General features: G+C 44.1%; 2 protein-coding genes across 3 annotated transcripts in view; both read left to right on the top strand.

Moving 5' to 3' along the window:
- The window catches only part of rundc3ab (RUN domain containing 3Ab), a 40,247-nt gene extending 21,089 nt beyond the window's left edge, over positions 1-19,158 (top strand). For both annotated transcript variants that reach the window (XM_014158631.3, XM_014158630.3), the window contains 4 exons: positions 574-731; positions 16,840-16,953; positions 17,288-17,388; positions 17,649-19,158. In XM_014158631.3, coding sequence (XP_014014106.2) covers positions 574-731; positions 16,840-16,953; positions 17,288-17,388; positions 17,649-17,791 — 516 coding nt within the window. In that variant the 3' untranslated portion in view covers positions 17,792-19,158. The remainder of the gene's footprint in view (positions 1-573; positions 732-16,839; positions 16,954-17,287; positions 17,389-17,648) is intronic.
- A 3,519-nt stretch (positions 19,159-22,677) lies between these two features.
- LOC106579087 (protein FAM117A) overlaps positions 22,678-24,697 on the top strand; it is a 41,336-nt gene continuing 39,316 nt past the window's right edge. The window contains exon 1 of the mRNA XM_014158633.3: positions 22,678-23,332. Within this exon, the coding sequence (XP_014014108.3) occupies positions 23,209-23,332 (124 nt within the window). The 5' untranslated portion in view covers positions 22,678-23,208. The remainder of the gene's footprint in view (positions 23,333-24,697) is intronic.

The raw sequence follows: 24,697 nt of genomic DNA, 5'->3' as shown, positions 1-24,697 counted from the left end.
GTAGATCCCCACAGTAAGCCTTTGAGTGGCACTCAAGTACAGGGGACAAGATAGTCGTTGTTGGGTGTCTTTCTTCTATTCTTCTATTCACAGCTCACTTGCTCCCTAGGGTAGGTTGCTCCAAGGTGTACACTAGGTCATAGGTGTATCCTTGTACACTAGCCCTTGGTGTATACTCACACACTAGGCACTAGGTCTGTATTGTGGTGTATACACGTGCCCAGGCATGCCCCAAATGACTTTTACCTCAGAGATCAGGGCTGAATGTTATTGCACAGTTTGTTCTTATGAAGATGCTGCTCCTGCCCAACCAAAACTTGAAATGCCTCATCTGCAAGAGATAATGTGGCTCACAATTACTCTCTGTAGTCTATCATAGGACTCATTGATAAGACAGAAGTAGACGGAAGGCATCATTGGATATGTGTAGCTGGGTCATAGGGCACACTGTAGCAAAACTTTTTAAATAAAAAAAATTAAATAAATCTTATTTGACAAGTACCTCCCCATTTTACTCAATTTCAGCCCGTTTTCTTCCATTAAAAAAAAGCCCTGATGTGTGCTTGTCTCCAGGGCTATTTGGAGGAGCTGGTGCGTCTGCGGGAATCCCAGTTGACAAACGTGGAGACGGAGAACAAGGAGCTGAACGCGAGGCTAGTGGAGCTGGAGGAGCAGAGCCAGCAGGAGAAGAGGGAGCTGGAGGCCATCGTGCTGGAGCTGCAGGAGCAGCTGTGAGTGGCTACACACGCACACACATGCACGTGCAGGCACGAGCATGCATGCGACGTACATGTAGACAAACATACACACACAATGCACACAACTACAGAGACACATACAGGTACCCAGCTAACAACAAACATTCCCACAATTTTAGAGAACATTTCCCTAAGAACCTCATTAGGTCATTAACTAACATTTTCATAAAAATGTTCCTGTGATGTGCAAGGAATGTTTCCAAGAGACCATTCCCTTAATGTCAAATAGAACTTGGCTACCATGTTCTCAGAATGTTATATATTCATGTTCAAGACACGTTTCATAGGAATGTTGCAAGAACACTCATGTTTACAGTTTTCTGTTGGTTAGGAGAATATTCCATCAACATCCCACAAAACATACACAGAACATGGTTGCCATGTTCTCAGAACATACACTCTTAGAAAAAAATGCTATCTAGAACCTAAAAGGGTTCTTCAGCTGTCCCCATAGGATAACCCTTTGAAGAACCCTTGTTGGTTCTAGGTAGAACCCTTTTGGTTCCAAGTAGAACCCTTTGGGTTTCATGTAGAACCCTTTCCACAGAGAGTTCAACATGGAACCCAACAGGGTTCTACCTTGAACCAAAAAGGGTTTTACCTGGAACCAAAAAGGGTTATGCTATGTGGAAAACCCCTATTAGAACCCTTTTTTCTAAGTGTAAGATATTAGTGTTCTAGGCACGTTTCATGGGAACGTTGCAAGAAGCATACATGTGTCAACGTCCCACACAAACATAAACATAAGATATTAATGTTCTAGACATGTTTCATAGGGTTGTTGCAGGAATATTTCTGGGTATGTTTTGTTTAACATTCCGATAATTTTCTCCTAACTCTAATGTCAAAACATGGTTAAAAAAAGGTTCTCAGAAGGTTTTTGCTAACATAGATAGAATGTTCCACTAACTAACAGAAAACGGGACACTCAAACATTAGGGGAACATTACAGGTAACATTACAAAAACTCTCTCCCTCTAGAATTGCTAGCTGGTTTTCTGTATAGTTGTCTAATTTTGGTAGGGCAAGTTAACCGGTTTTAATCATACTCCTGAATCACTATGATCAATAAAATATTTTCTTTAGTGTACTTTTAAGACGGGTGAGATTTACTTCAAATGGAATTCATCCTATTGCTTACACCTATCAAGTTGTTTCAGATTTACACAAGTGCATAGGGAGGAGGAGGGGTTAGGGCTTTTTCTGGACAGGGCCTAACTATGCTGTCCCAATAGGCACATGTATTGAGATATCCCTTATTGGGACAATGGTTAGGGCGTTTGCTTTGGTGCTGGTGGCCTGGGTTTGAGACCCGTCACTGGCCTACACACAATGTCAAAGTGGAACTATGTTTTTAGAAATGTTCACTAATTAATTAAATACAATGCTGAAATGTATTAAACCCCTTTGTTATGGCAAGCCTGAATAAGTTCAGGAATAAACATATGCTTAACAAGTCACATAATACGTTGCATGGATTCAAGGAAACCACTCAGGGATTTCCCCATGAGGACAATGGTGACTTTAAAACAGCGGTTAGCAATGGTGCTGGTGGCCTGGGTTCGAGAGGGAGTCTACCTACTCTCACATTCTTATTTTATTGTAAAAAAAATTGCTGGGGAGGGAGGTAGATCAGCTTTCATATTGCAGATACATTGTAGCTTCCATCAATGTAACTGTCTGCATTATTTCCAATCCCCATATGTAGCGGACCAGTCAAACGTTTGGACACACCTACTCACACCTACTCAGGGGTTTTCTTTATTTTTACTATTTTATACATTGTAGAATAATAGTGAAGACATCAAACCTATGAAATAACACATGGAATCATGTAGTAACCAAAAAAAGTGTTAAACAAACTATATATTTTACATTTGAGAATCTTCAACGTTTCCTTCACTCTGCAGTCCAACTCATCCCAAACCATCTCAATTGGGATAAGGTTGGGTGATTGTGGAGGCAAGGTCATCTGACGCAGCACTCAATCACTTTCCTTCTTGGTCAAATAGTCCTTACACAGCCTGGAGGTGTGTTTTGAGTCATTGTCCTGTTGGAAAACAAATTATCATCCCACTAAGCGCAAAATGGTGTATCGTTGTAGAATGCTGTGGAAGCCATGTTGGTTAAGTGTGCCTTGAATTCTAAATAAATCACTGACAGTGTCACCAGCAAAGCACCCCCACGCCATCACACCTCCTCCTCCATGCTTCACGGTGGGAACCACACATGTGGAGATCATCCGTTCACCTACTCTGCGTCTCACAAAGACATGGCGGTTGGAACCAAAAATCTCAAATTTGGACTCTTTTCTACCAGTCTAATGTCCATTGCTCATGTTTCTTGGCCCAAGCAAGTCTCTTCTTCTTACTGGTGTCCTTTAGTAGTGGTTTCTTTGCAGCAATTCCACCATGAAGGCCTGATTCATACAGTCTCCTCTGAACAGTTGATGTTGAGATGTGTGTGTTACTTGAATTCTGTGAAGGATTTATTTGGGCTGCAATCTGAGGTGCAGTTAACTCTAATGAACTTCTCCTCTGCAGCAGGGGTAACACTTCCTTTCCTGTGCCGGTCCTCATGAGAGCCTGTTCTTAAATGACTTGCCTAGTTAAATAAAGGTAAATAAAAAAAAAAGAGGTTTAAAGTCCTTGAAATTTTCCAGATTGACTGACCTTCATGTCTTAAAGTAATGATGGACTGTCATTTCTCTTTGCTTACTTGAGCTGTTCTTGCCATAATATGGACTTAGTCTTTAACCAAATAGGGCTATCTTCTGTATACCACCCCTACATTGTCAACTGATTGGCTCAAACGCATTAATAAGGAAAGAAATTCCACAAATTAACTTTTAACAAGGCACAAATTGAAATGCATTCCAGGTGACTACCTCATGATGCTGATTGAGAAAATGCCAAGAGTGTGCAAAGCTGTCATCAAGGCAAAGGGTGGCTACTTTGAAGCATCTCAAATAATATTTAGATTTGTTTAACACTATTCACTTCACTATTATTCTACAATGTAGTAAAAATTATTCTATAAAATAGTAAAAATAAAGAAAAACCCTTGAATAAGTAGGTGTGTTCAAACTTTTGACTGGTACTGTATATATATATATAAATACATATATTTTTGTAAATATATTTTCCTTTATTATTTTCCACTAACCCACCCCTCCCCTAATTGAGTATACTAATGAACAACAACACTTAAGCTTCTACTTCCAGCTTATACATACTATATGTCACGGGATACTAGGAGTGGTGGTAGCAGTCAGGTGCAGAGAGCAGAGGTAAGGTATAATGTCCTTTATTCTTACCGGCACAAAAACGGTCAACGCCAAAACAAACGGGCGCGTAAACAAACGACCAACCCAGAACAACGGGCACACAGTCCGGAGAGAGAATACAAGGCTTAAACCAGCACATCCAAAAAATACAACGACAGCAAAAGTAATCCCGCACAAACCTGGGCGGGCTAAGCAGGCTTAAATAAACACAAATCAAGAAACACAATAGGGAACAGGTGCAACCAATAACACTATACAAACAGAAAAGGAAAAAGGGATCAGCGGTGGCTAGTAGGCCGGCGACGACGACCACCGAGCGCCGCTCGAGCAGGCAGGGGAGCCACCGTCAGTGGGATTCGTGACAGTACCCCCCCCCCCCCGGCGCGCGGCTCCCGCAGTGCGCCACCGCCGGCCTCGAGGGCGACCCGGAGGACGAGGCGCAGGGCGATCCCCATGAAGGCAGTGGAAGTCCCTCAGAAGTGAGGGGTCCAAAATGTTCTTCACCGGTACCCAGCACCTCTCCTCCAGGCCGTACCCCTCCCAGTCTACGAGGTACTGTAGGCCCCCCACCCGACGTCTGGAGTCCAGAATGGCGCGTATAGTATACGCCGGGGACCCCCCAATGTCCAGGGGGGGTGGAGGGACCTCCGGCACCTCACCTTCATGCAGGGGACCAGCCACCACCGGCCTGAGGAGAGACGCATGAAACGAGGTGTTAATACGGTAGTAAGATGGAAGTTGTAACCGGTAACACACCTCGTTTATCCTCCTCAGGACTTTAAACGGCCCTACACACTGCGGCCCCAGCTTCCGGCAGGGCAGGGCGGAGGGGCAGGTTTTGGGCCGAGAGCCAGACTCGATCCCCTGGTGCAAACACAGGGGTCTCCCTGCGGTGCTGGTCAGCGCTCTTCTTCTGCCGTCTACTCGCCTATGTTAATGCGTCCTGGACGGCTCTCCAAGTGTCCTTCGAGCGCTGTACCCACTCCTCCACCGCAAGAGCCTCGGTCTGGCTCTGGTGCCATGGAGCCAGGACCTGCTGGTAGCCCAACACGCACTGGAACGGTGACATGTTAGTTGATGAGTGACGGAGGGAGTTTTGGGCTACCTCTGCCCATGGGACGTACCTCGCCCATTCCCTGGGCCGGTCCCGGCAATACGTCCGTAGAAACCTACCCACCTCTTGGTTCACTCTCTCCACCTGCCCATTACTCTCGGGGTGGAAACCCGAGGTCAGGCTGACCGAGACCCCCAACCGTTCCATGAACGCCCTCCAAACTCTGGACGTGAACTGGGGACCCCGATCAGAAATGATGTCCTCGGGTACCCCGTAGTGCCGGAAGACATGGGTAAACAGGGCCTCCGCAGTCTGCAGAGCCGTAGGGAGACCGGGCGATGGGATGAGACGGCAGGACTTCGAGAACCGTTCCACAACGACCAGGATTGTGGTGTTCCCCTGAGATGTGGGAAGGTCGGTGAGAAAGTCCACAGACAAGTGCGACCACGGCCGTTGTGGAACGGGGAAGGGCTGTAATTTCCCTCTAGGCAGGTGTCGAGGAGCCTTGCTCTGAGCGCACACCAAGCAGGAGGAGACATAAAACCGCACATCCTTAGCCAATGTGGGCCACCAGTACTTTCCCCTAAGACTCCACACTGTCCTCTCGATCCCAGGGTGACCCGAAGAGGGGAGATTATGGGCCCATCGAATCAATCGATCACGGACACCAAGCGGCACGTACTGAGCACCTGCTGGACACTGAGATGGTGCATGTTCCAACCGTAACGCCTGCTCGATCTCCGCGTCCACCTCTCATACCACAGGTGCTACCAAGCATGACGCTGGGAAGATGGGAGTTGGATCGATGGCCCTCTTCTCGGTGTCATATAGGCAGGACAGCGCGTCGGCCTTCGTGTTTAAGGAGCCTGGCCGATAGGAGATTGTGAAACGAAATCAGGTAAAGAACATGGCCCACCTGGCCTGACGCGGATTCAGTCTCCTAGCTGCCTGGATGTACTCAAGATTACGGTGGTCAGTCCAGATTAGGAAAGGGTGCTTAGCCCCCTCAAGCCAGTGTCTCCACACTTTCAGAGCTTTGACTACAGCTAACAACTCCCGGTCCCCCACGTCATAGTTCTGCTCCGCCGGACCGAGCGTCCTTGAAAAGAAAGCGCAAGGGCGGAGTTTTAGTGGCGTGCCCGAGCGCTGTGATAGCACGGCTCCCACCCCAGTCTCGGACGCGTCCACCTCCACTATGAATGCCAAAGAGGGGTCCGGATGAGCCAGCACGGGAGCGTCGGTAAACAGCTCCTTCAGACGACTGAAAGCTCTGTTCGCCTCTGCTGACCAGCGCAAGCGCGCCGGGCCCCCCTTCAGCAGTGAGGTAATGGGAGCAGCCACCTGACCAAAGCCCCGGATAAACCTCCGGTAGTAATTGGCAAACCCTAAGAACCGCTGCACCTCCTTTACCGTGGTCGGAGTCAGCCAATTACGCACGGCCTTAACGCGGTCACACTCCATCACCACCCCCGAGGTGGAAATGTGATACCCCAGGAAGGAAACGGCTCATTTGGAAAACACACATTTCTCAGCCTTAACGTACAGGTCATGCTCCAGCTGTCACCCAAGCACCTTGCGCACCAGGGATACATGCGCGGCGCGTGTGGCGGAATAGATCAGGATGTCATCAATATACACCACTACACCCTGCTCGTGCAAGTCCCTGAGAATCTCGTTGACAAAGGTTTGAAAAACGGCTGGAGCATTCTTTAACCCATACGGCATGACGAGGTACTCATAGTGGCCCGATGTGGTACTAAACGTGGTTTTCCACTCGTCTCTTCCCCGAATACGCACCAGATTGTACGCGCTCCTGAGGTCCAGTTTCGTGAAAAAACGTGCTCCGTGAAATGATTCCACCGCCGTAGCATGAGAGGTAGCGGGGTAACTAAACCCCACTGTGATGGAATTTAGACCTCGATAATCAATTCACGGACGCAGACCTCCCTCCCTTTTCTTCATGAAAAAGAAACTCGAGGAGATGGGTGACATGGAGGGCCGAATGTACCCCTGTCTCAGAGATTCCGTGACATATGTCTCCATAGCAAGCGTTTCCTCTTGTGACAATGGGTACACGTGACTCCTGGGAAGTGTAGCGTTTACCTGGAGGTCTATCGCGCAATCCCCTTGTCGATGAGGTGGTAATCGGGTCACCCTCTTCTTACAGAAGGTGATAGCCAAATCGGCATATTCAGAGGGAATGCGCACAGTGGAAACCTGGTCTGGACTCTCCACCGTCGTCGCACCGATGGAAACTCCTTTACACCTGCCTGAACACTCCTCTGACCACCCTCTGAGAGCCCCCTGTCTCCACGAAATATCAGGATTGTGATTGGCCAGCCAGGGAATCCCCAGCACCACCGGAAACGCAGGTGAATCAATGAGGAAGAGACTAATCCGTTCCCCATGATCCCCCTGCATTACCATGTCCAGTGGAACCGTGGCCTCCCTGACCAGCCCTGACCCTAATGGTTGGCTATCTAAGGAGTGCACGGGGAAAGGTTGGTCCAACGACACCAGGGAAATCCCTAGCCTTAATGCGAGCCCACGATCCATAAAGTTTCCAGCTGTGCCTGAATCGACTAGCGCCTTATGCTGAAAAGAGGGAGAAAACTCAGGAAAAGTTATAAGCACAAACATATGGCCAACAGGGAGCTCTGGGTGAGGCTGGTGCTTACTCACCTGGGGTGAACGAGGAGTGCTCTGCCTGCCATCCCGATTCCCAGAGGAGCTCCTCCAGCACCGGTCGGCAGTGTGTCCTCTCTGACCACACCGGGTACAGGAGGAGCCTCCTCCTCCGGTCCCCCTCGATGCGGCCCCCCCTAGCTCCATAGGGATGGGAGCTGGAGGGCCTGGAGGTGGAACCAACAGGGCCCGTTCTGGACGCCTGCGGGCAGCCAGCAGGTTGTCAAGACGAATGGACATGTCAATGAGTTCATCTAGGGAGAAGGTAGTGTCCCGGCAGGCTAGCTCACGGCGGACGTCCTCCCGGAGGCTACAACGATAGTGGTCCATCAGGGCCCTGTCGTTCCACCCCGCCCCAGCAGCCAAGGTCCGGAACTCGAGAGCAAAGTCCTGTGCGCTCCTCGTCTCCTGCCGCAGGTGGAACAGCCGTTCACCCGCCGCCCGGCCTTCTGGTGGGTGGTTGAACATGGCCCAGAAACGGCGGGTGAACTCGGGGTAGTGATCCCTCGCCGAGTCTGGGCCATACCACACTGCGTTGGCCCACTCCAGGGCACGACCCGTTAAGCAGGAGACGAGGACGCTCACGCTCTCCTCTCCCGAGGGAGTCGGACGAACGGTAGCCAGGTACAACTCCAGCTGTAACAGGAACCCCTGGCACCCAGCCGCCGCTCCATCGTACTCCCTGGGGAGAGCCAGGCGTAGGGCCCCGGATCCGGACGCCGGAGGAGGGGTAGTAGGTGGAGGGGGAAGAGGAGCTGGGGATGAGGTAGGGAGGCCACTCCTCTCCCATCGGTCCATCCTCTCCATCATTTGATCCATGGCTGAACCGATCCGGTGGAGAATGCTGGTATGATGGAGGACCCGTTCCTCCATTGATGGGAGAGGGGGCGCGGCTGCTCCTGCTGACTCCATAATGTGGTGCGGGATTCTGTCACGGGATACTAGGAGTGGTGGTAGGAGTCAGGCGCAGAGAGCAGAGGTAAGGTATAATGTCCTTTATTCTTACCGGCACAAAAACGGTCAACGCCAAAACAAACGGGCACGTAAAAAAACGACCAACCCAGAACAACGGGCACACAGTCCGGAGAGAGAATACAAGGCTTAAACCAGCACATCCAAAAAATACAACGACAGCAAAAGTAATCCCGCACAAACCTGGGCGGGCTAAGCAGGCTTAAATAAACACAAATCAAGAAACACAATAGGGAACAGGTGCAACCAATAAGACTATACAAACAGAAAAGGAAAAAGGGATCAGCGGTGGCTAGTAGGCCGGCGACGACGACCACCGAACGCCGCTCGAGCAGGCAGGGGAGCCACCGTCGGTGGGATTCGTGACACTATATACATTTTACGGACACAATCTATTTTACAATAGTTACATTTTGTTTGTTTTAAGTCTTGTCCTTCCTCTAACCTTCAACCTCTCCCATCCATTTCTGATGTCCGTCCAGTTTGATTTACAATTGAAGTCGGAAGTTTGCATACACTTAGGTTGAAGTCATTAAAACTCGTGTTCAACCACTCCACAAATTTCTTGTTAACAGACTATAGTTTTGGCAAGTCGGTTAGGACATCTACTTTGTGCATAACCGTCACGACCGTCTTTTAAATAATTTGACCAAGGCACAGCGTGAGTAGAGTTCCACATTTTATTGCTCGTGAAACTTAAAAAAAACAACAAAGAAATAACGATCGTGCAAAACATAGCACACAAAGGCCCTCACACAAAAACAATATTACATTTACATTTTAGCAGACGCTCTTATCCATAGCGACTTACAGTAGTGAATCCACACATTTCATAAATTTTTTCGTACTGGTCCCCCGTGGGAATCGAACCCACAACCCTGGCGTTGCAAACACCATGCTCTACCAACTGAGCCACACGGGACCGTATTCCACATCGCAGGTGGGATATCCCACATCGCAGGTGGGAAATCCCAGGTGGGAAAAAGAACACACTAAGTATGATCCCCAATTAGAGGTAACGATTATCAGCTGCCTCTAATTGGGAACCATACACATACACCAACATAGAAATAAACTCACTAGAAATCCCCCTAGTCACACCCTGACATAAAACACCATAGAGAGCCCAGAGGGCTCTCTATGGTCAGGGCGTGACAATAACACAAGTAAGTTTTCCAACAATTGTTTACAGACAGATTATTTCACTTACAATTCACTGTATCACAATTCCAGTGGGTCAGAAGTTTACATACACTAAGTTGACTGTGCCTTTAAACAGCTTGGAAAATTTCAGAAAATTATGTAATGGCTTAAGAAGCTTCTGATAGGTTAATTGACATAATTTGAGTCAATTGGAGGTGTGGATGTATTTCAAGGCCAACCTTCAAAATCAGTGCCTCTTTGCTTGACATCATGGGAAAATCAAAAGAAATCAGCCAAGACCTCAGAAAAAAATTGTAGACCTCCACATGTCTTGTTCATCCTTGGGAGCAATTTCCAAATGCCTGAAGGTACCACGTTCATCTGTACAAACAATAGTACGCAAGTATAAACACCATGGGACCACGCAGCCGTCATACCGCTGAGGATGGAGACGCGTTCTGTCTCCTAGAGATGAATGTACTATGGTTGGAAAAGTGCAAATCAATCTCAGAACAACAGCAAAGGACCTTGAAGATGCTGGAGGAAACCGGTACAAAAGTATCTATATCCACAGTACAATGAGTCCTACATCGACATAACCTGAAATGCCGCTCAGCAAGGAAGAAGCCACTGCTCCAAAACCGCCATAAAAAAGCCAGACTACGGTTTGCAACATGGGGACAAAGATCGTGCTTTTTGTAGAAATGTCCTCTGGTCTGATGAAACAAAAATAGAACTGTTTGGCCATAATGACCATCGTTATGTTTGGAGGAAAAAGGGGGAGGCTTGCAAGCCAAAGAACACCATCCCAACCGTGAAGCACAGGGGTGGCAGCATCATGTTGTCTGGGTACTTTGCTGCAGGAGGGACTGGTGCACTTCCCAAAATAGATGGTAACATGAGGTAGGAAAATTATGTGGATATATTGAAGCACCATCTCAAGACATCAGTCAGGAAGTTAAAGCGTGGTCGCAAATGGGTCTTCCAAATGGACAATGACCCCAAGCGTTCTTCCAAAGTTGTGGCAAAATGGCTTAAGGACAACAATGTCAAGGTATTGGAGTGGCCATCACAAAGCCCTGACCTCAATCCTATTGAAAATGTGTGGGCAGAACTGAAAAAGCGTGTGCGAGCAAGGAGGCCTACAAACCTGACTCAGTTACACCAGCTCTGTCAGGAGGAATGGGCCAAAATTCACCCAACTTATTGTGGGAAGCTTGTGGAAGGCTACCCGAAAGGTTTGACCCAAGTTAAACAATTTAAAGGCAATGCTACCAAATACTAATTGAGTGTATGTAAACTTCTGACCCACTGGGAATGTGATGAAAGAAATAAAAGCTGAAATAAATCATTCTCTCAACTATTATTCTGACATTTCACATTCTTAAAATTATGGGACATTCTAGAGAGGTACCTGAGACAGCGTTTTCCACTACCATCAACAACACATCAAATTACGGAATTTCTCGGTTTTTGTAAACATACACAGAAAATGGTTGCCATGTTCTCAGAACATAATATATTAATGTTCTAGAGATGTTTCATGGGAACATTGCAAAAAAATACACATCACAGTTGCAGAGCCAATCAAGGCACGGATTGGTGAACGACTGATCCATTCATATCGCTTTGTCTATTGGCAAAGGATACTTTTAACATACAGTGTTTTCACACTGGATTACATTGTGCATGTTTATAGAGTAATTATTATTCAACATGTCTTCACCTGGGATTTGAACTCACAACCTCCTGGTTCGTGATACTCCAATCTTTCCCGCTATGGTATGACACCATGTCCATGTCAAGTATCGGTTAATATGACTATTCTGATCATTGATTTGATTGATCTATTTCAGCAATTTAAGGGCTTTCTGTATAGTTGTCTAATGTTGGTTGGGCATATTAATCTGTTTTAATGATACTCCTGAATCACCATGATCGATAAAATATATTTTCTTGAGTGTACTTTTAACAGAGCTGAGATTTACTTCAAAGTGCATTCACCCTATTGCTTACACCTATCAAGTTGTTTCATCTACATAAGTGTAAATGCCTAGGGAGGAGGGGTTAGGGTTTCTTCTGGACAGGGCCTAACTCTACTGGCCCAATAAGCACATGCCCATGAGATAACCCTTATTGGGACAGTGTTTAGGTCGTTCCTCATTAGTGCTTGTGGCCTAGGAGGCTGGCCTTCTCGGCAGAGTTCCTCTGTCCAGTGTCTGTGTTCTTTTGCCCATCTTCATCTTTTCTTTTTATTGGCCAGTCTGAGATATGGCTTTTTCTTTGCAACTTTGCCGAGAAGGCCAGCATCCCAGGGTCGCCTCTTCACTGTTGACGTTGAGACTGGTGTTTTGCGGGTACTATTTAATGAAGCTGCCAGTTGAGGACGTCTGTTTCTCAAACTAGATACTCTAATGTACTAGTCATTTTGCTCAGTTGTGCACCGGGGCCTCCCACTCCTCTTTCTATTCTGGTTAGAGACAGTTTGTGCTGTTCTGTGAAGGGAGTAGTACACAGCATTGTACAAAATCTTCAGTTTCTTGGTAATTTCTCGCATGGAATAGCCTTCATTTCTCAGAACAAGAATAGTCTGACGAGTTTCATCAGAGAGGTCTTTGTTTCTGGCCATTTTGAGCCTGTAATGGAACCCACAAATGCTGATGCTCCAGATACTCAACTAGTCTAAAGAAGGCCAGTTTTATTGCTTCTTTAATCAGAACAACAGTTTTCAGCTATGCTAACATAATTGCAAAATGATTTTCTAATGATCAATTAGCCTTTTAAAATTATAAACTTGGATTAGCTAACACAACATGCCATTGGAACACAGGAGTGATGGTTGCTGATAATGGGCCTCTGTACGCCTATATAGATATTCCATAAAATAATCTGCCATTTCCAGCTACAATAGTCATTTACAACATTAACAATGTCTACACTGTATTTCTGATCAATTTGATGTTATTTTAATGGACAAAAAATGTGCTTTTCTTTCAAAAACAAGGACATTTCTAAGTGTCCCCAAACTTTTGAACTGTAGTGTAAACTTCCATAACGGTAGTGTATATACAGTGATAGAGTGGGGATTGGAACCAGGTGCCTCCTGGACGTAGGCCTCCATGGCTTCGGTCTCTGCATGTGAGAGAGGGTAGATGTGCCTCCGCGGGAGGGTAGAACCAGACAGTAGGTCGATAGTGCAGTCCCATGGGCGATGAGGGGGCAGGCACGTGGCACGAGTCTTCAAAAAGGCCACCTATAGGGACGTGGGTGGCCTGGTCCGGAATTTCCACGGAGGTGGCACAGATTGACACAGAGAGACACCTCCCCTGACACTCCCGCGACTAACCCAACAACCTCCTCTCTGTCCACGATATACTGGGGTTATTCAGCTGTAGCCAGGGGAAACCTAAAACTACGGGGTGTGCAGGAGAGTCTAAGATGAGGAAAGTGATGCGTTCATGGTGGTTGTGAGCAACTGTGAGGGAAATGGGAATCGTGGTTTGGCGCACCAGTTCTGTTCCTAGGGGACGGTTGTCTAGGGCAAGGACTGGGATAGAGGGTTGTAAAGGGACTAGAGGAATGCGTATGATAAGGCCACTGACCGGTCTAGGAAATTGCCTGCAACACCTGAGTCCACTAGGGCAGGACTCAGTGGAGGGGGCAGGATAGTCAGGGGGAGGACGGGCTGGATGGACAGAGAGGAGCAAGGCACGTCCACACCTACCTGTGAAGGTGCAGGAGCGCTCCTCGGCCTGTCGCTTCCTTGCCTGGTTCTCCTTCTGGGACAGTTGATCCAGGGGTTGTCTGACTCCCCACAATAGGAGTAAACACCCTGTTGAAACCCCGCGGGGAGCTGGGAAGGTGGTGGTGTAGCCTGCAGTTGGCGTACGGCCCGGGTATCTCATCCATGGCAGTCCCAAGGCGCTCCAGGCACGAGTCGTGGTGGCGGAGCTTCGCTCCTACAGTAGAGAGGTCAGGATGTCCTGCTGCTTCCTGTTTTCTTGGGTCGGTCATTCTGTCACTGGTGTAGAGAGGAGTAGGCAGGAGGCAGTCGCAGGTTTAGAACTACTGAATTTATTTAAGCACCATAGATCAAAGTGGGACGAAACCCAAATGCTGTTGTGCTCAAAATATATCTTCATAAACAAAAGGCACAGGGTGACCTCAAAATGCAAAATATAAAGTACTCATACAGTGATAGAGTGGGGATTGGAACCAGGTGTGACCAATCACAGACGAAGGGGCGTAGACTTCGCCTCCCGAACATCGGGAGGCCTCGATAAAAAAATGTGTGTGCCCGAACACCCAACAAAACCCTTACCGAAGTCCAAAACTAACAAAATGTCGTCATAATATATGCACAAACTCTTCCGAACTGTTTTGTCTGGGAAGCCTGGCCCGCCCTACCGTACCCCCTTGCCTGTACAAATAAAATATTTAAATACAGATAATTTATTTCACAAGACGCGTGCTGACAGAAAGAAGCAATAATCTCAGATAAAGCATCCGAGCGAGTGAAACAGCGCTCCTCTGTCTCATTATGTGTAGACCATGTATCTGATGGTGTTTGGACAACGAGTATGACATCATACTCTTTTTGTCCTGACAGCATCAGATACATGGGCTACATATAGTAAGACAGAGGAGCGCTGTTTCACTTGCTCGAATGCTTTCTCAGGTGAGATAGTTTCAGCAAAGAGGAAAAGGAGAAGTGAGAGGGCTCACTCTCGCCAAAATATGATCAAAATAAGCCCAATGCGTTTCTATGAGCTTAGTATGCAGACCTAAGCTTGCCTTCATGCTTTTGGGACAACGATTCCCATTGTTAGGGTGGAGACATGAGCATCTCATCATTATACTGTATACAGATCTCTGGTTTCAGCCACTTGCGAATTGGAAAGGAAAGTTGGCGGATAAACAGTGCTGGCTTCCTCTAAAGTAAATTGATGTTTTACGAAAATTATATAATTATACCTGTCTAAATAAAATCATTCAATATACTTCACCAGAGAGCATGATTTAGCCCACAGAGGATTATTAGCTTCTTGTAAAAAATTGCTGTGGATTCTTTCAAATCACTTAAGCCTATGCCTATTTGTGAAGCCAGCAATTTGGGCAGCCTAGGTGATTATAGGGTTGCGGCTGTCAGTGAGAAGCATCTAAATGTGTATGAAGACAATGTGTCTTGAGTGGCAGATAGGCTGAGTAGAGAGATTAATGTGGTTAAAAGAACCTGGATTTTTATGAGGATATTCTCTGCTGTTTTTATTTTTTGGCTTTAGGCTTATGTATTTTACTTAGTTGACGATGGAAGTTATACGCTTACTGCTGCATTGGCCTATAGGAAAACATTTTTTTTTAACCGCCAATCGATCAGTGTATCAATGTGTTATATGGCTGGTGCTCTCGCATGAGTTGAATTTAAACTTTTAGATTTTTTCCTTTTTTTTTATTAAGATTTTAATGATTAACCACGTGACATTTCTCAGCCTGAGAAATGAAAACGTTATTATTGAAATTAAACTGTTCTACGAAAATGCGAATATGAAAATCATAACCGGCACAGAGATCGGTAGAAATGGTATTATAAATTGTAAGCTTCCCCAAACTTGAAACTCACACGCCGCCTATGGTCTTTACTGTAACACCCATTCAAAAATGTGTGCAAGCTCAAGCGCATGCACATGCAGAAGGTCCCATGAAAAAAATGTGCCCCCCTATGGAAATCAAATTCCCATCCAACTGATTCTTTATGGCCCCAGCGATGCACCCATCTGATCTAATTAAAATAAGTTTCTCAATGACAGATGTTTGTTCTACATGGTATGTGGTGTCGAGTTCAAAAATACTATGGAGTTCTCTTTGAGATGCTCAGCTATATACAGGTGAAGTCAGAAGTTTGCATACACCTTAGCCAAATACATTTAAACTCAGTTTTTCACAATTCCTGACATTTTATCCTAGTAAAAATTCCCAGTTTTAGGTCAGATAGGATCACCACTTTATTTTAAGAATGTGAAATGTCAGAATAATAGTAGAGTGAATGATTTATTTCAGCTTTTATTTATTTCATCACATTCCCAGTGGGTGAGAAGTTTACATACACTCAATTAGTATTTTGGTAGCATTGCCTTTAAATTGTTTAACTTGGGTCAAACGTTTCGGGTGCGTGTCAAGTATGTAAGATAAAAACACTATGTTAAAACCCCTGTGTGTGAGTATCCCTTGCCAACAAACAAAAAGAGCCGTGAATCACCAATCAGGCCCTTGATGGGCTTGGCCGTAGTAACCAGGCATGATATGTAATGATTATTTTGGGGGGAAAACATGGGACCATCAGGTGACATCCTGACTGATACACAAGAAATGTTCTTGCAACGGTCCCATGAAACATGTCTCAAACTTTAATATCTTACGTTCTGAGAACATGGCAACCATGTTCTGTGTATGTTTGATGTGACATCAATGGAATATTCTCCTAACCCTCAGAAAACTGGACACAGGAATGTTCTTGCAAAATTCTCATGAAACGTGTCTAGAACATTAATATCTTATATTGTGAGAACATGGCAACCATGTCCTGTGTATGTTTGGTGGGACAGTGATAGAATATTCTACTAACCCTCAGAAAACTGGACACAGGAATGTTCTTGCAACGTTCTCATGAAATGTGCTTGGAACAGTAATATCGTATATCTTGTATATTCTAAAAACATTGTAACATAGATAGAATGTTCCCCTAACTAACAGAAAACTGGACACTCAAACATTAGGGTAACATTACGGGTAACTTTACAAAAATGTTCTTTCTCCCTAGAATTGTTAGCTTGGTATGGCGTACACATATTCACAATGAAGTACAGGGATATCACTGTAAAAGCCTACCATATTGACACAATTTGGATATGCTTTGATTATACTGGGATTCTTGTGTTTTGCAGGACGAGCCTGATTCCGTGTGACTCCAACATTTTGGCCAAAAACCTGTCAATCCCTCTCGTCAACCAATGGCAACAGCCCTACAACAATCATGACGATGGCAAGCTCTTTCGCAGGTGTGACCACATCCTCCCGGCAAAATGCTTGTCTTTGTACTGCATCTATGTAGCAACAGTTTGGTTTAATTAGTTCCTAAATTCATAAAGACGTTATTTTATTCATCAGTCAATTGAAATAAGGAGGAAAAGGTGCAGCCAATTATGTTTGTTTTTTAAATATTTGTCTGCTTGGCCTTGAAACACGACAGAACTTTCAGATTGAAATTAACGATATGAGGTAGGTATGATTGTTTGTCATGTAGAATCGGGGATCGTGTCAGCGCTGCGAGAGAGAGAGGGAGTGTGAGAAAAAGAACGAGAGTATATTTACTATGTCCCCATATGCCTGTAGGAGGAGCTTTCCCAGCACAGAGCTGCTGTCAGTGGTCAGCCTGGACTCCGACTTCCAGAATACTGCAGGGCAGCAGAATGGAGAGGCGTGGTGCACAGCAGGTGCTGTAGTCACACACTCATACACACTACCCGTATTGTTCACAAATAAGGATACATGACGATACACCACACACAGACAGCAACGCATCTATGGACCCATGGACACATGCATGCATAAGATCGCGACACACACGCAAGCGTGCAGAAATCATGCACATGTGCACACGCACACCTGTGCTCTCATAAAAATAAAAACACGAACACGCCTACAGCTAACACACATTTCATGTTGGTTTTGACAACATATGTCCTTCCCCTAGATAAAGACTACACCCCTTCCATGATGGTCCTGTGTGGTTCTCTAAACTCCCTGCCCAGCTGCAAGTCCCTGGCAAGCCTTAAGTCCAGCGAGTGCCTGGTCCACATCAGCACAGACAACAGCCCTGCCCTCTCTCCCAGCTAGAGGGCACCAAAGAACGACTGCCATTCACAAACACTGGGGGACACAGCACAACCCAACATGAGAAACCCGGGTCGTGTTCATTAAGCACCAAATGGGTGAAGACAAACTGAAACAGGGAGGGACTACCTGGACTTGTCAAAATATAAACACAAATTTTCCTTTTTTTCTTCTGCTGTCAAAAGGAGGACGATGTTCCCCCTCAATAAACCTTTAAATTCCCTTTATTCCACCCTCATTCCTCAAATTCAATGCTCTCTCATTTCAAAACACTGTCATTCTATAAGACTGTCTCATCTCTGACTGAAAAGCCTGTCTATCACATGCATCTCCAATCGTGTCAAAAAAGAAAACCAACCGGAAGAGCTGCAGTACTGCCCAAACCCATCAATTCCACTGTCTTTAAATGTCTTTATTCGGCTGAACTGCGGACCACCTGCTATAGATGGGAAATATGGTTGCTTACTTGAAAACATAGCCATTATACAATTACAGATCATAATTTACAATTTACAGCAACTACAAACATGTATCTCTCCCGTTGAACAAAACATTTAACCTCCCTAGAGGGTTGTACTGTAGAATTGCAACTATCTGTCTGTGTTCGTCTGTCTCTGTCGTCAGTCTTACAAGTCTGTCGGTAGTAGTATCGGTACTAGTATCTACTTTCTGCCTACTGTGAACTCTTGCAGTGCAGGACTTTGAACTGTCAGGACCACCTTGACACCATTCAGAAGCGTAACCATTTTTTGTTGTTGCCATATTACACCTGACGTGGCATTATTACAAGTCTGTTAGCACAAGCTAACATTGAGGGATGCAAAAGGATTTCTATTATATAATTTCTAAACTTACAGTAGTGGCCACTCTGATTGTGAAGAATAAATTAGCATTGCTTCAAATTACCAAGTAAGTATCAATGAAGCTTTGGGCCCGACTCAGTCAATTCTGTTATCCAGGTTTTCAGGATATAGCGAAAATAAATTGCTCTTGTACTGCACGAATGCACGGAATTTAAGTGTGGGAAACAACAAGAGACATAACTGCATATCAATTCAAGGCTGTGTTGCTGCGCAGGACAGATGTTGCCTTTCACTTATCCTTCTGACCTGGATTGAATTGTTTTGATTGAATTGTCTGTTTGTCTGTGACTGCGTTTTTGTGTGAGTGTAGGACTTACTTGTATGAGTATTGGATGTTGTAATTTTTGGGGGGGTGTATGCTATTTATTTTGTATTATGATGAATTCCTATTATACTTACTCGTTTTATTTAACTTCATGTAGATCGCTATCTCATCCCAGGTGTTGGGAGTTTGGATATATGTCATTTAAAGCAGCAATAAAACGACCTTTTTTTTGTTAAACATTACATTGCTTGTGTTGTTGCTAAAGTAGGGATAATTATGGTACAGTGCCTTCAGAAAGTATTCACACCTCTTGACGTTTTCCACAATTTGCTTAACAAGTCACATAGTAAGTTGCATGGACTCACTCTGAGTGAAATAATAGTCTTTAACATGATTTTTGAATGACTACCTCATCTTTGTACCCCACATTTATCAATTATCTGTAAGGTCCCTCAGTCGAGCAGTGAATTTCAAACACAGATTCAACCAAAGACCAGGGAGGTTTTCCAATGCCTCCCAAATAAAGGTACCTATTGGTAGATGGGTGTAAAACTAAATAAAAGCAGACATTGAATATCCCTTTGAGCATGGTGAAGTTAATAATTACACTTTTGATGGTGTACCAATACACACAGTCACTACAAAGATACAGGTGTCCTTCCTAACTCAGTTGCTGGAGAGGAAAGAAACCCCTCAGGGATTTCACCATGAGGCCAATGGTAACTTTAAAATAGTTACAGAGTTTAATGGCTGTGATAGGAGAAAACTGAGGATGGATAAACAACATTGTAGTTACTCCACAATACTAACCTCAATTACAGAGTGAAAAGAAGGAAGCCTGTACAGAATACAAATATTTAAAAACATGCATCCTGTTTGCAATAATGCACTAAAGTAAAACTGCAAAAAAAATGGAAAGGAAATAACTTCATGTCCTGAATACAAAGTGTTATGTTTGTGGCAAATACAACACAACATATCACAGAGTACCACTCTTTCAAGCATGATGGTGGCTGCATCATGCTATGGTTATGCTTGTCATTGGCAAGGACTAAGGAGTTTTTTAAAATTAAAATAAACAGAATAGAGCTAAGCACAGGCAAAATCCTACAGGATAACCTGGTGCAGTCTGCTTTCCAACAGACACTTGGAGACAAATTCACCTTTGAGCAGGACAATAACCTAAAACACAAGGCCAAATATGCACTGGAGTTTCTGAACAAGATAACATTGAATGTTTCTGAGTGGCCTAGTTACAGTTTTGACTTAAATAGCCTTGAAAATCTGTCAAGACTTGAAAATGGCTTTCTAGCAATGATCAACAACCAACTTGACAGAGCTTGAAGAATTTTAAAAAGAATAATGTTAAAATATTGTACAATTCAGGTGTGCATAACTCTTACATGCTGATCAGACGGCGCAGGTGACATCGCACACATGTTGATTTTGTCCCCCCACACCAGCCGCAATCAGGACACTCAGGTTGAAGTATCAACGTCTGAACCAACTATATTAATTTGGGGACAGGTAAAAAAGCATTAAACATTTAGAGCAATTTATCTAGCTAGCTTGCTGTTGCTAGCTAATTTGTCCTGGGATATAAACATTAGGTTATTATTTTACCTGAAATGCACAAGGTCCTCTATGCTGACAATTAATCCACAGATAAAATGGTGAACCGTATTTGTTTCTAGTAATCTCTCCTCTTTCAGGCTTCTTCTTTGGACTTTATATGGCGGTTGGCAACCAACTTTAAGGTGCATCACCACAACCAACTGGAATGGAGTGTGAGCTTAAGTGCAACGATTGAATAACATGTATATATACTTTTATTTTGCAACGGTATGGTCGCGGTATGGTCAGCATGTTAGAGACTTACCCAGAAAGACTCACAGCTGTAATCGCTGCCAAAGGTGATTTTAACATTTATTGACTCGGGTGTGAATACTTATTTATTTAAATGTGATATTTCTGTATTCTTTTTTTTAATACATTTGGAAAAACATTTAAAACCACGTTTTCACTATGTCATTATGGGTTGTGTGTAGTTGGGTGAGAAAAACATATTTAATACATTTTGAATTCAGGCTGTAACACAGCAAAATGTGGAATAAGTCAAGGGGTATGAGTACCTTTTGAAGGTACTATATGTTGACTTATTGCATTTGCTATGTCACAATATAATGTTATCTCTACTGTAGTGCACGACCCATATCCATTCTTCTTGAATGATATGTGTCTTTGTGTCATGTAGGTTCATATATGGGTTCTAGTTCTGAAAGACGTGCCAGTTTTTACGAGCCTGATTTAAAAGTTATCTCGCATTGTTTTCAGTGCATTTTCTTATTTGACCTGAATGGAAGTACAACATGCTATGATGAGACAGTGCTCTGTTATGTTTCCGCCATTCGCCATTAAATTCTAAATTAGACCCTTAAGATCTAAGAGAACCACTACCGTTGTGTACTTCACCAAACCTACCAGATCTTCCCCTTTTTGTAGTCTTCCTCCTTTTGTATTCTAACTTTTAGTAAACCAACACCCCTCCCCTTTAAAAAAGGAACCAGCCGAACAAAGACTGGGGTCAGAGGATAGAGTCATTCATTAATTAGCACAGTCAAACAGACATAGAGGTCTGTTTGACTACCGCAAACAACTGCTGTAGGTCTCTCGTGGAAGATGGTAATAGATGATGTTGAGGAGTGAGGACACATTCCTGGTTGACATACTGTCCTATTTGTTCCCTAGGTATAACCCAATGATGTATTCACACACACACACACGCACGCACTCGCACACACATCTATGGTATGACCCCATGTGGGCTATGCTATAGGTCATGGAAAGTTTGTGAAGGGTAAGTGATTTTCTGTCGTGACGCTTTTTGACTTGTGAGGGCAGCAACACAAGACATACAGTATGTACACTGTGTGCGTGGACATGAGGTAGTGAGTGTGACCCTTTGTGATAATGCTGCTCATTCACTCCCTCCCATTTCAGGGAGGCCGATGCAATGGCCTGTTATCTCTGGTGTAGGTTGAAGTTCCACTTGAATTGCTGATCTAGGGTCAGTTTTGCTTTGTACCTACCAGTGGGTAACCTTTTAATATAGGTTGGTTAAAGCTGATCTAGAATTTGTGGTTAAAGGCTACTACTTCTGGTTTGAGTGTTATCTCTATCCCCTCTCCAGTCACAGCATTGACACTCCCTCTCTCACAGCTCAGGGACAGTTATCTATCACAACGCACACTGTCACACACCACCCATGTTCCACAATCGCCCCTCTGCGGAGATACACCTCGTTGTCCACCCTCAGACACACACACACACTAACACACTGATTACATAAGAGTGAGCCGTTATTAGAATGAATGAAGATGTGCTTATGCATTGAATTCATTCATTAATAATGGATGTATAGATGAATGTCATTTGAAGACTGCACATTGTGCACAACAAATATTATTCCAGGATTTCAGGTTAAAAGTAATTGTAAACAACAATATTGAAATGCAGCATTTTATATGCTTGAATAGCCTAGGCTATGTGATAGGATTTTGAATCCGTGTCCAGTTTGATTATCCCAGTATTGAAACAAAAACAAGAGGACGTTCAAATCAATATGACAAATTAATTGGGCAGTGACATGTTTTTTTTCTGTCACAGTGATAGATTGGTAGTGAGTTGCTCAGTGGACTTATGGTAATACATTTCACCAGCCAACCAAATCTCAGATTCAAAACTGGACCCACCCCGCATAATTACATCCACACGAGCGTGAAAGTTCTTTGAGTTGGCGTGAATCAACAACGCAAGAAACTCTACCGTGACCACCTCAACTTAGTTGGTGATCAAAATTAAGTTCCATTGCGAGTAATGGTGATGATATATCGTTTACTAAGAAGACTAACGATATGTAGTTTATTCACTTACTGAGGTTGGACTGCTTCCTTCTTTGACAAAAGTGCTGAAATTGCTCATTATCGTCACAAAGGAACTCTGCTGGCTGGCTAGCTAGCTAATTCGCACGAGCGAGAGAGCAAAGACGATCCATTTAACTATTTCTTAGGCATAGCCCAGTTAGAACACTCTTTTAGCTAGCTACCCATTAAAAACATGTACTGACTTGATTAGTTATCAACGTGAAGTAGTTAAGATCTCAGAGGGAACAGGTAGCCGCTGTTTTAGCTTGAGTGAGACCTCCCCAGTCAAGTTGTAGAAGTTGGCTATTCTAGCGTTTACCAGAAATTCAACGAGCTAACTAAACCTCGAGTTGCAGCCGTCTTGGGAAGATGTCTTGCCGAAGCGGAGTCAGCCAGACCCGGGGAGACACTTCTGGTCCACAGCCCTTGAGAGCAACAGTCCCATTCCAGCTGCACAGCAAAGCACAGACCAGCTTGAAAAATGGCAAGTCAGGTATGGTAAACACAGACAGTACAGATATAGCTAGCTAAGGTTACCTACATGTTTGGATTTTCATTGAGTTTCTCATTCAACATAAACCCAAACAAACAGTTTGAGCGTGGGTGAGAAAATAAGGTCTTGCAATTATACTGTTAATTGTTCATTTATGCTAACTGCTTTCAAAAGTTATGCTTTCATCTGATAACAACCAGTAAAATGTACAACAGAACAATTTAATAATTGCCTGACAAAGGAAATGGTTGAAACAATGTTACACCCATTCAACCATCCAATGCTGAGTAAGGTCACTTGAACAAAAACAGACAAAATGGCTGTAATATACAGCAATTTCTGTAATATTACTCTAGGCTACATAACTTAGATTGTATGACTTCATTTGAAACTGTCGTATAGCAGTGGTAGTAATACAGCTGTACTGTTGGAACCTTCCGGCAAAAGTTACTAGTTAAAACAGGTTGAACACCTTTCTGGGCTTTATGAAGTATCAGTCTCCCCATCACCAAATACAACTAAAAGAAGTGTAATGGGGTTCTACACTAGGTTTTTCCACTGGTGGCACCAGCACATGATTTGGTCCACACACTTGTTTTAACAAAAAAAAGAAGATAATTGACCTAGTTTGAGTCCTATAATGTGCCTGCATTCCGTACAGAACCAGGCTAATAATGACTATTCATCTTTTAAATTACTATGCCCTTGTTCTTACATTGATTTGGATAGATTTACTGTAACAGCAAAGAAAAGAGACTGCTCAAATAAAGTGCAACATGTATTTATTGCAGATGTCGAAGGTTGTTCTTTTCTGCGAAATCCTCTAGAGAGCAGAATTTCAAAAACTATTTTGTTGTTTTTCAATGTCAACAACAATGTGTAAAACCACATCGGGTGACCATTTTATGAGGTCTGGGAAAAATCTGAGAAATGTCTTATTTGTTTGTTGTGTGTTACCGTTTAATTCAGGTGCACACCAGCCAGACAGTTGTTTGACAAGCAGTGTGTCTGTAGCGCACTTTGTAGTTAACTTTTTAATTGCTTTTCCATCTACCCGAAAACGGTTAGGCTATCAATAGCATCGTTAATGGCTAAGCAAAGTAGTGGACATATAGGTCCTATGCTCTCTGCACATGCAATTGAAAGATACTGGCCCCAAAATATTTAATTTCTTGCCCGGTCAAGATCTGACTGGAAAGTGAATGATGCGTGCATCATTTCAATAGCAGGTGATTTTATTTATACAGAGTTCATAAACATTGGCAAGTGAAATTCAAGGAATTTCAAACACGTTTTCAAGCACTTAATTTTAATTGTACATTTTATATCTAATTGTTTTAGACTATAGGGAAAAGAAATCCACTC

Source organism: Salmo salar, chromosome 19 (genome assembly GCF_965601325.2).
Source record: "Salmo salar chromosome 19, fSalSal1, whole genome shotgun sequence".
NCBI lineage: Eukaryota > Metazoa > Chordata > Actinopteri > Salmoniformes > Salmonidae > Salmo > Salmo salar.
The sequence above is the reverse complement of the archived record's forward strand: the minus strand, read 5'-3'. Positions and strand labels throughout refer to the sequence as shown.